Here is a 12,420-nt window from a genome sequence, read left to right on the forward strand (position 1 = left end):
TCCTCTGCTATTTCATTCCTTGCTCTGCCTTTTGTGATGCAGTCATGGTATAAACTCATACACCTCATACAAACATGGTTTCTGCTTCTACAACTCAAACAGATTTTCTTCTTTGTTTTACTCCAAAAGTCACATTTTGCTCATTTGGTTTCCATCTACACTGTTCAGGCTTGTCTCAGTTTATACACAACGATGCTAACACGTTTCTTCCTGTTCAAAGGGAGTTTTCCTTTCCACCGTCGCTTTGTGCAGGCTTGGGATGGGGGGGACTGAATCAAAAGTTGCAATGGTTGGTTTTTCTTAGCTGGGTAAGTAGCTAAGACAACTTTTTTTGGAATTGGCATTATATAAATTGCACTAATTTGGATTATGATAGCATTACAATACATTTGATTTTAAGTGGCTTAAATTGGACTATCATTGAAGTGCCATGAGATGACAGTTGTTGTAATTTGGAGCTATATTATTAAAGCTTAAATAAAGTGAAATTAATTCACTGATCAAGCTACTCCATTACTCCATACTATATTTCTATTGCTTGGTTTTGAGTTGTAGGTTGTAGCAGCAGTCGCACTGCAGGATGATAGCTCTAAATTTCACAGACAAGTTTTTCCTGGTATCTTTGGCAGCAAAACCTTAAATAGCCTGTGTTTGAACCTCTCTCATTGTCTACTCTAGGACTAGTATTTACCATGGACTGCCCTGTATAATTCAATTTGTCTTTCACCTGGGATGGCTGAAAACCGCACAGTGTATCCCGAGCTTGACGCGACGTGTCAGCTAATAAGACATGTAGCTCAGAAGGAAGAGCTGTCGGTGGTTTGACTCCCAGCTTCTTTGGGCTACATGTCAAAGTGTCTTTGGGCAAGACACTGAACCCCACATTGCCTACCGAAGCGTCCACCAGTGTATGAATGTGTGTGAATGCACAGAAGAAAGTACTGTGTCGTACTTAGGGCTAAGATGTACTAAATGAGTGTGTGACCCATTAGTGAATAGGTGAATGTGGCATTTGTGTGTGAATGTCTAGCACTTTGAGTGGTCAGCTAGACTAGAAAAGCGCTATGCAAGTATAGTCCATTTTAAAATACTTTTAAGAATTTTCCAATGTGCAATTTGATCTTTTCAGATAATATCATAATCAATATTTGAACCAACTGTTCGTGGGCACGAATCAATAGATTAGATAATGTGACTATTAAACCAATTTCTGTGAGCCTGGGTTGAATATCTTTGTACTGAAAATGGGTCAAAATGCTGTTTTTCAGAAACTCTGTGTCACTTAGAGGCCATTGATAATTTGACTGAAAATACACCACTTCTGTGTATTATTTGCATTTTATATAGCATTTTACTTAGATAAAGTTTATTTTTATTTCCAGGGGGTTACAATGCAATTTTCAGTAAACAGACTCAGATGTAAGTGTACAGAATCAACAGTATGAAGTGACACAGAGAACAAGTTACCAATTATCTGGTGGAGCCGTCAGCAATTAAATTGACACATTTACCTCAGTAGCTTGTGAAGACCAAAACAGAGCTGAATGAATAATGGACATACATTAATCAGCTCCCAACATGCCTGCCATCTGCAAGGAATCTGACACTGCTTTTGTATTCATATTTTGTCTGCTTTAAAGTCAAGTGTTAAAGGGGAACGCCAATATTTTAAAACCTAGACCTTATTTCTGGCATGAAATACCTTTATCTACCAACCGAAAACAGTTTGGCGAAAGTCGGCGTCCTTTGGAAGATATTTAGATAACTTGCGATCCATATTACGGAGTGAACAAGGCTTAGACGATGCAGCCTCTAAATAAGGCATTATCTGTCTTTATGGAATCGTGTTTTTTTTTTTTATAGATTTACAACCTGTTTAATTGTCAGTGATGAACACTGACAGAAATGATCAGAATATAATGTGATAATGTGAATTAGGCAGGCAAGACACTTTAACTGCAGTTTTTTGTAATTATGGTCAATTATGATTTTAAACGGAAACATCTCCTAACAAATGTAATATGGAGCAAATTTTATCGTCAAATGTGACACTTAGAGGGAAAGACTTGCTGCTGCTACAAAAGAAGGAAAGAGCAAGACACTTGTCAGGATTCAGAGAAGTGTTTGTCTCGCAGGATGGTTTTGTAACCTTTCTGTCTGCCATTTGTGGCGATACCCTGTCGGTGAGTGGAGATGTAAGCGAGCCCACTGGAGGTGTGCTCTGCCCACGTTCCCACCTGCTTCTCCTGCCACAGTCTGCTGTACCATGTGGAGCCCAGATGTAGCCTGAAGAATAATCCACACTCATAATTTAATTTCAATCCTGAAAGTGTCCATCTGGCTGCACATGTACACATTGAGCCTTTGTACCATGCAGGCATGGGAGTCACTGTTGTAGTGTCATTTAACAGAAAAAGCAGTGTGAGATATTGCTGTAAAGTCAATTCTGTCAGTGGAAAGGCTGGAGCCAAGGAGGCGCACAGCTGAAAGTCACTTCATGGTGACCATGAAGTGAAACAGAGAGGGACTGATCACAATAAGCCTGCAGAGCTCACAGAGCAAGAGTGAGAAGGATGTTTTCATATTAGCTGAACCTCAGACATATGCAGATAACTGCAAAGCTCCTGCCTGGCAGGAGAGGTACACTGCATCACAGCTGCAATGTTTATACAATAAAAATGAAATGTCTTCTTTGCAGATAAGAATGATATTGCATGTATTTTCCAATGACCGAATACAGATAGAGCTGAAAACCATTCAATGTAAACATATGAGGCATGTCTCTGTTTTTATTTGTTATTTACAAAAGTTTTTTAATGACACAGGTCAATACTGATGTACAGTGACAACATTTGTTAATTCAATATACCTTACAGACAGTTTCCTATACAATACCGTTAAAAAGGAACAGAACATATGGCAGATATTAAAAAGGAAAACAGTTGTATCGGGACTTGGGCTGCTCTGGAAAAACTTTGTCTAGGCTAAAAAAGGGCTGTGTGTTTCATTTTGTACACTTTGTAGACTAGAAAATGGATCAGCATCTTGAATGTCATATTGGAAAACTGCTCTGAAATGCCAAACTGAGCTATTTTCCATTCAGCTGTAGTGGAAAAGTTATTGATACTGTTGTAGCACAACCAATGTATCAAATGGGAAAAAAAATCACTGGATATGTAGCTAACTAGCTATTTAACTAGTAGTGCTACATCTGATATACGATGCAATCTTTGATACGATATACATTATATGTTACTATACCACACGGGGATGATGATCAAAAGGATGAAAATATTTCTGTAAACCAACTCATATGTTCTCTGTTGTGTCAATCTTGTTAGAAATTTGATTAAAAAAACTTGAGAAACTGTTGTTGAATGTGAATTTGCCATTTCTTTTTGCCATAAACAAATCACAAAAACCACAAAAATGTTTAAAACATGGCTAAAACTAGTCCAAGAAAGTGCTTAAGGAAAACATTTACCCATGCTTGTTAAAAAATTATGTAGCAACTCCCAACGCATTTTTCAAATAACTACAGGCTAAGAGCCACACACATGGTAAAGAAGTTTGCAAAACAAGAACAACAAAATGACCCTTTTTTTCAGTTTTTGGACATTACAGGAACTGATACAATTTTAGAAATGCCCAGCACTCAGTTTTACACCGACCTGATGTCAGAACGTATGGAAAACCTGTGCAAAACCTTGCAAATTTGCAAGAAAGGCTCAAAAGTTTTTTAGAGACTGAGTTTTTCTGTCTCTTTTCCCTTTGTTAATATGGAATCCCAGTTGTTGCCATTAAACGTGTGGCTACATGATGATGCGTAGTTTCAACATCTCACAACGCCTCATATGAAATCTTGCTACAAGACTATGAACACTTTTGAAACTGTTGATTAGGACATTGGTAAGGAGTAGAAGGTGTGCAGGATGACATTGCTTTTTTTTGACTCCATGAATCTGACACAGTGTTTTCCACAGCCCTGCTCACTTTTCCATTTTGCTCTCACTCATGAATGGTTTGGGCTTGGTTTATTTTGTCTTGACATCACAAAACACAAAGTGAGGGTCAGAAGAATATATGTGGTTAGAGCTTACACGTCTTACAACGTGAGATCACACGTTGACGCTGCTTTCAACAAAACAGCTACAGATATAGATGCGCTACCATCCAAAGATTGCTATGGATTTTGACACTTTCGTGTTTGGAGATTGGAAAAAAAACGAACAGGGATGTTAGATTTGTTATGGAATAAACAGGTATAAAAGATACATTAGTGAGCTTTAACGTAACTCTAAAGAATTTTGCAATTTTTCTGCTCTTTGGCTCTCCTTACAGTTGTGGGGTGCAACACCTGTGTTATCAAATGTACCACAAAGCAACAAAGATCAAAAGCCAAAAATATCATGCAACTGTAAAGTGAAATGGTGTGATGTAAGGAAAGGGCCCGGAAATGTGCATAATAAAGATCAGTGTAGTTCAAAACAAATCAGAGGCACGTAGCGTTGGGGTTCACAAACCTTTCTAGGTTTGCTTTGAAGGTGCATTTACTATACACTATTTTGATGCCATTCGATTGAGCAATTCTGTACAATTATCCATTTCTGGTATCTGTTCTAAGCTAAGCTAAGCAGCAGCTGGCTGTATCTGTATATTTGACGGATGTTTAGGCGAGTACTTTTAATCTTCTCATCCAGCCCTTACTAATGAAGCATCTGAACCTGCGAAGAGATGATGCATCCTTGCTAAAATTATAAAGCAGCTGCTAATTGAAAGCTGTTAAACATAAAAAACAATCTATTCTCAATATGATGGTAATGTAACACGAGGGCTACTTGTTAGCAATCTGTCTGATAATGGTTTATGTTTCTAGAGCTTGGGTCTCTATGGGAAGCTTTCCTTTCATTTCTAAAGCAGCAGTGGGACAGACGTTGCTCTCGCCCCCGTGCTCGTCACCACTTCACGGGCTATTCAATTAGCAGAAGAGGCATGGGAGTTGGAGCCATAATGGAGCTGATGAGATGCACAAGGACAGGTGACACTAATCAGAGCGGCGCCCCATTGTCTCTGTGTGGGCATCATTAAGGCAAGAGAGTGATTTCAGGCTTTTTTTCCTTCGCTGTGCCAGAACACACTCATGCAAACTACGTGCATTCTCTTTCTTTTCATCAATTTGCAACTTATGCTAATGTATTTATTGTATAAAGTGAGGGTGTAAGGTTTAACACAGTGGAAAAACAAGACCGTTTTGCACCTCGTAAATAGGTTTCTTAGTGTAAGATCTCATAAATGCCACAATGATATACTGTTGTGATTCTCTGAATTGCTGTTAGACACATCTAATACCCAAAAGATTTACTCACACCCTGAATTCTGTTAACTCCGTCTGATTCAGAAAAAGCTGAGATGTTTACCGGTAATCTTCAACACCTCCACTTTCTCCTCTCTTTGACTGGTCAAGGGTGCTGATGAAGCGTGACCTGCCGCAGCTGAAGTTGATTCAGAGTGGTCCCGGCATTCCAGACTGCTTCTGGGTTGGACTATGAAGGCGCTTTGCTCAGCCTGCCGGTAGCGACTGCTGAAGTAACTCGACAGACACCTGTGAAAACACCACCCACCGACAGCATTAGGAAAAGAAGTCTGTAGGCTTCATCCCACATCATTCTGTCACCAAAGTCCAATTAGTTACATTCACACTGATGCCAAATAACTTTTTTTTAGTAATAACATAATCCCAGTCTTATTATTAAGTCCCTGTCCTACTATTAAATGAGTCTTTAGAGTGTGTGGGAGACTCCTGTTTAATCCAGATTGCTTTTCATCCTGACATGATGCAATGGAATGGTCCAGTCAAACCGTGTCTTTCATGCAATTCAAGAAAATTGATGCAAACTGTTGAACGCCTCATAATGATAAACTGCTGCTCCTTCATGTGCCACCCAAAAAGTTCTGACAGTCTGTGGCCTAAATCATACACAATCCCAGAAGAACATCCATTGATGCTTCTAATTTTGGGGTGCTACAGAACAGACTTGTTTCGGCAGATCACGGACTGAACAAAGAATATAGTCTGAACATGATTGGGTGTCTACTGTCCATGTTGTTTTCATACCAGGGCTTTTACCCTTTAAAGTCCCAGAATATATATATTTTTTGTATGACCTGACTTGAAAATAGTGACCTGTATACTAAAAAGTAGTTTTGAATGAATTCTTAAAGGTATTTCAGTCTGTCATTTCCTGGAAAATTGCTGAAACACTTTGATTGATTCATCATCAGTGTTGGTCATCTTACTTTTAAAAAGTACTTAGTAACAGTTACAAATTACTTCTCCCAAAAAGTAATTGAGTTAGTAACTCAGTTACCTCATTGTAAGAGTAATTAGTTACTCAGCAAAGTAACTGTGACGTTATTTTTCATGTTCTATACGCTATTACGTTCTATAACATCTTTATCGTCAAAGATGTTTATATTAACTGATTGAAGAATAAAAACACTACAGTATTTTAGAACATTTGGTATTTATTTGAACTCAATAGATTGCAGCCTACCACTTAGCAGCAGCAGCAACAAGTGTCATGTTAGCATGTGTTGACGTGAGGTGCTTCATAAGATTCGAGTTGCTTGAGGCAGACGTGGATAAAGTATTTTTTTCCTGGGCATAGCGTGCATGTAACATAAACATTCTTGTCTTTAATTAAAATGGGCGAGAAGTCATGCCGGTCCTTCCAGTTTGAAGTCGCTACCTTTGAATTTCCCTGGCTCGTAGCCATTGTCGCTGTCTTGTTGTGTTTAGCAGTCACAGAGGGTGCAGTGAGACAGCACGAGCAGGGCATCATCCGCCCACCCAGCCAATCATCATCACATTTGCAGCGGTGTCATCATCCCCACCCCTGCTCTCTCCAGGCAACTGATGCAGGGCCAAAACCTGACACTTTGCGCTTCATTCAACCAAATGTTAATAACGCGCCACTTCACATTCTCAGTAACGATGGGAAAAGGTATTATATTATTCGTTACTGAAAAAAATAATGCCGGTGTTATGGGTTGACCTAAGTGGATGGGCCACTTGTACAACTGGCCCATGCTAAATGATAGGGTGATTGTTGAATTATTTTTCATAATTAAAATTAACATCTAAATTCATAATAAAGACAAAAAAACATCCCCCTATATATATATTTAAAAAGGAAAGTTAATATTTTTTAGGTTACTAACATGTGTGAAGTCTGCACCAGTTTTGTTTGTGGTTGTCACAGTAACCGTGCTTGTACTTCGTTTCCTGTTTACACTAAATGTATGTTGTGTGATTCCTGTATGTCGTCTCTTATTACTGGCACTGGATCAATCATAGCAAGCCTTTTTGCGTCTTCTCTGTACAGTTTACGTTTACGCTTACTGGCAGAAAAGAAGATGAGTAAATGGAAATAGTTGAGCACGCTCATCTGTTGTTAGCGTACAGATAAGTACAGTATGGCTCGACACACATTGCTCTCTAACTATGTCAAGAGACTTACAAGAGTCACCAGATGCGGCCGGACCGGCGACGTCACATTTGTCAACTCTCTAACACTCTAACGCCATTATTATCAATATTGCTCATCGTGCAATCAGGGGTGTATACAAATTTACATCCCTGTAAGTGACCAATCAGGGAAGGTTGGGCTTTTTTGGGGAGGGGGCAGTTCTTTTAGCCTCTGTGATTAGAGGGAATGTGGAAACATGCAAAGGCAAAATTATATTTTTTCACTTTATGTGTCTCTACAGATGTCAGACAAAGTAAGAAAAGCACTCCTGCTGCTGCTTTTGTTTCTGTGGTATTGCTGTTTTGAAATGGCTGTCACTGGCAGTGTGCACTGGAATAATGGCCTTGTTTATGTACAAAAGCCTTAAAAAGTGATAAAAAGATCAAAATGTTGCAGAGCACTGTGCGAACCAAACATTTTCTTCCTATAACAGATTAAATAAACGTAACAAATATTGTAAGGTGTTACAATGGGAACTTTGGAGGTACTGTACTAGCTCTCCCTCTCAATTTTCACTTTTAAAAACTTCACGTCAATCTACTCAGTTTGGAGATTAAAACAACTAGTGATGTTTCCGTTTAGGAGAGGAGACATATCTTTGCAATGACCCAAGTAGAGCATCTACTATAACTTACACACTCTGTGGAATGAACTGAGATTTCATTAGCAAGCATAAAGTCTTCAGAAGTGCACGTTTGCAGAAATACCACTACTACAAATACTATTGCATTCAACCAGCACTGTCTGTGACCTGGGCACACCAGAAATATGATGCAAAGATTCTTTAGAAGAAACTGATTTTTAATTTTGAGCATAGCTGCTTTGCTTCCCAAGGATTTCACAGAAAGAACTGTGTTTTAGAAAAGAATAAATGTTAATGAGATGACAATGATATGTTAAAACATATAACAAACAAAGGTAATCCCCAGTTGTTGTGGAGACAATGTGATACTGAGACAGATTTTGAAAGCAGATGTCAAGATTTCTGTGTGATACTAAATGACAGCAGTGCGACTCTACTGCTGTGGCTCAAAGCATAGTACAAACGGCATTCTGCTATCGTAATAAAAAAAGGCCAAAGTATGTATGAGAAACAGACTTAAAAACATCAGTTTTGTTGTTTAAAACTCGAGTGAACAACAACAACTGAAAAAAAAAAAAAAAAAAAAAAACAACTATGAGCTACATTTCAGACTTCATAGGCCTTGGTTATCATGTGAGTGGTTAAAATGACAGTACAACAAGAATAAGGAAGGCAAGGAACCGTGTCCTGTGGACAGACATGACCAAAGTAATGATATTTGGTTATAATGCACTTATGTATGAAACCAAACAGCATCTCAACACAAGCACCTCATACCAACTGTCAAGCATGGTGAAAGTTGGATGATTTGGGCTTGTTTTGAAGCCACAAGGCCTAGACAAACACAGCAAATGTACAACAGACTGTCTGAAAAAGGAATAAAACAAACAAAAAAAACCGAGGTGTTGCAATGATCCAATCAAAGTCCAGACTTCAACCTGATTGAAATACAGTGATGGAACCTCAAGAGAGCTGTGAAATAAATGAGTGTCAACAAATCTCAGTGAGGTGAAGTAACGCCGTAAAGAAAAGTGGATCAAAATCCACCCAGAATAATGTTAGACTGATAACATCATAAAGAAAACCATTAATTCTCTGTCTACAAGTTGTTGAATCATGGACTTTCATGGAGTACTTAGTTTTTCACACACTATTTCTGCATTTTTCATCATTTACCTAATCTTAATTTGGCGATAACCAAGGGAGAATCTAGATATGAAGGTTGAGGAAGAGTGAATGTGTGAAGTGACAACGCCACCCTGGGAATTTCACCCAGGGAAATAATTCAGTTGTTATACAAACCACAAGGCACACAAACTTGTTTACAGAAGGCAGACGACGTAGTTCCAATTAAAAGAAAATATTCATTTTATTAAGAAACCATAAGCGACCATTTAAAAAGTTTAAAAACCATAAGAACTGACATGATCACAGGAATTTGGTGAAATAGGGAAGGGGAACCTATTCAGCGCTGAAGATTACCAGTGTCAGAAATGGGTAGGAAGCTAGGAGACAACCCAGAAGCAGGCGGTCATGGGACCAAGACCTAAGGAGGTTGAGATAGGCTCCATCCCTTTTTATAGCGTGTCCCAGGGAGTGATCGAGCAATCTCACCCATTTTGGGAGCAGGGATGAGACTCATCCTCCTACATTAAGTTTTTATTTTGGTATTTATTTTTATTTTATCTTGGTACGTAAAACCTTTGAGATTTGAAAAAGGGTGGACTTTTTTTCTCACATGGCTGGATGTTGCTGACCATTAGAGGAACACACCAACACAGAGGGAGACATTATGATAATACATTATGTATACATTTGTATCTTATTTAGTCACTTTCAATAATCAGCTACTATAACAGAGAGAAAAGCTCTCTTTTTGTTTGAGAACTATCTGATTTATGTGATTCATGCTGGTGCATATTAACTAACAGCAATCAGTTCATTATCATTAGGTTCATGCGGCTGATGTGGAGGCTAATCGTCATAGCTTGACTCCAAGGTATTGTACGGCTACACATTGTATCACTTCCTACAATCAGCAGCCACTTAATATCAAGACATACACCTTTCAGTGGTGTCTGGCACCCTGATGGAAGGTCAGAGGAACAAGACTCATTATTTCCTACTGTTCTTTTTCAACTATAAGAGTTTATAATACATTTTAATTGAGCAATTTTTTGGAACAAAAAAGTAGAATGGACACGGAGATGGGGGTGGGGATGGGGTGTCTCTCTCAGCAGACTGACTGAATGGATAACCTCAGCCCACATAGTAATTGGCTGCCGAGGCAAATCAATGGTTCACATCAGAATTGAAACATTCTGCTTGTTTACAACATCTATCATTTGTTCTTATCAAGTGTGATCAGAGCAATTTTCTCTGCCTTAATATAGGTTTGATGGTACAAAGAAAAGCTCAATTCTCAGAGAATTGGAAAACACATTTCTTGTGCTTTGTGGTAACTAAACTGTCAACAGATAAGAGAGTCCATAGTATCAACTTGTGGGTAATTCATCTTACAATTGTGCTGTTGTGTTTTCCTCTTGAACAGCTGGAAATATGGCTTGAGGCCTCTGCTCAAATGTCACTGAAAATGCATCGTCCAAATGTTGAACGTCCACACAAAGGAAAAATGTAAAGTGGAATGCAAAACATGTTCTCGATCCCTAAACCCTCTTAACTCACTGTAAGTGTAGTTGCCACTTGAAAAAGGCAAATTTGTGGGCTCATACATCTGCAGAAGGGCGACTCGTCCTCAGGCAGATCTGCAAACTGCTGTAGACAGTAGCGTGAGGTGAGAGAGCAGTGTAGGCCACTTTGTATCATGTCAGCACTACTGGTTAGACGCCATCTCCACAGTGTCCCTTGTCACCAATCACATCCTTTTAAACCACCCAGGGAGCTTGACACCCCCCACCTCTTCTCTTCCCCTCACACACACACACACATACATACTCCTTATCTGTCAATGCTGCTTAAATAATGTAATTAATGACTTAATTAACATTTCCATAATCTATTTTAATAAATCTAACAAGGCATAATGAGAGTTTCTAACCTCCAGGCAGTGGCATATAAAAATTCACAGTGCAGAGCTGCACGGTCAGGGCTCTGTCTCAGCACCGCAAACTCTCGCCATGACAGTAAAGGAAGGAGAGGGCGCATATTGTGTGACAGCCTTCTGAAACGCAGTTCATGCCTGACAAATATTTTGTGACTTTGTGAATGTGTCCAGAAACAGACCTGCAGCTGGAAGAGGGGCACAAATCAAAGGTTGTTTCAGAGGGTCAAAACATTCAAAGGAAACCAGACGACCACCTACAAAAACATTATTTGAGTTTGTGAGGAGGACAAATCCCACATTTGTAAGTTGCACTGAATCCTAAAATAATATTGTTGGTTACTTTTAACACGTTGCAATTAAGAGGACTTTTCCACCAAGTTACTGCAGGATTTAGAGACACTGCAACACACAAAATATCAAGAAAATCCCGAAACAAGCTGAGATTTGCTTTTAGAAGACATTAAAAATTGTTGACTACAGCTGGGACACACTTGTTGTATGACAAACTACGAGTTCAACAAGCATGTCCCGGCTGCCACTCTCTAAGAGCCCCATGGAAACATTTCAGTGAAGGTCTGGGCAATTTGAAGATTGCTTTTATATTTGGTTCTGTTTTCTGTTTGTTACATTCTTCCCAAATGCTCCAGTCAAATTGCTGTAGATATTTTCTCAATTTCCCTGTGTTTTTCAATTAGCTTTGGGTATTTCAAATGTCATTGTTTTTTTGCTTTGAGAGCTTTTAAGCTTTTATATATTTTTTTTTCCATAGGACAAAAAATATGTAAAAGCTTTGTTGATGCAGAAAGACCCCTTTCATGTTGTTACAAAGCCTGTAATACCAGGAGACATAATTTAGTATATAATATATATATTAAAGTAACGCCACAGAGTTTGTCAAATTTGTCAAATTTGCTCTTGGACTTCCTGTACAGTGGTGGGCTGTAAGACCACTGCCATAAAATCTCTGTGTAAGCCATGTACATATGCAGCCATACACATGAATTTGTTGTCATGCAGAAAACGCCACAAAGACAACAATGAAAAGCCCACAAAAATATGAAGTGACAGTAAAGCTAAACGGTGTGGTGCGGGGCAAGAAACCAAAGTTGTGAACTGCGGAATCTCAGCCTCCGGTCACTCCAGGGCAATTTCAGGCCCAGGAATGTGCATAACAAAGATCACTGTACTTCAAAACAAGTCAAAAGCACGTCATTTTAAGGTTTACAAACTTTTTTTTTTGTTGT

General features: G+C 38.8%; 1 protein-coding gene across 1 annotated transcript in view; it reads right to left on the reverse strand.

Annotated features, from left to right (window-relative positions):
• Positions 1-4,847: 4,847 nt before the first annotated feature.
• The window catches only part of LOC140312348 (uncharacterized), an 84,741-nt gene continuing 77,168 nt past the window's right edge, over positions 4,848-12,420 (reverse strand). Inside the window, exon 5 of the mRNA XM_072390153.1 lies at positions 4,848-5,602. Coding sequence (XP_072246254.1) covers positions 5,395-5,602 — 208 coding nt within the window. The 3' untranslated portion in view covers positions 4,848-5,394. The remainder of the gene's footprint in view (positions 5,603-12,420) is intronic.

The sequence above is a fragment of the Leuresthes tenuis genome, unplaced genomic scaffold, assembly GCF_036924035.1.
Source record: "Leuresthes tenuis unplaced genomic scaffold, fLeuTen1.0.hap1 SCAF_7, whole genome shotgun sequence".
In the NCBI taxonomy this organism is placed as follows: Eukaryota; Metazoa; Chordata; class Actinopteri; order Atheriniformes; family Atherinopsidae; genus Leuresthes; species Leuresthes tenuis.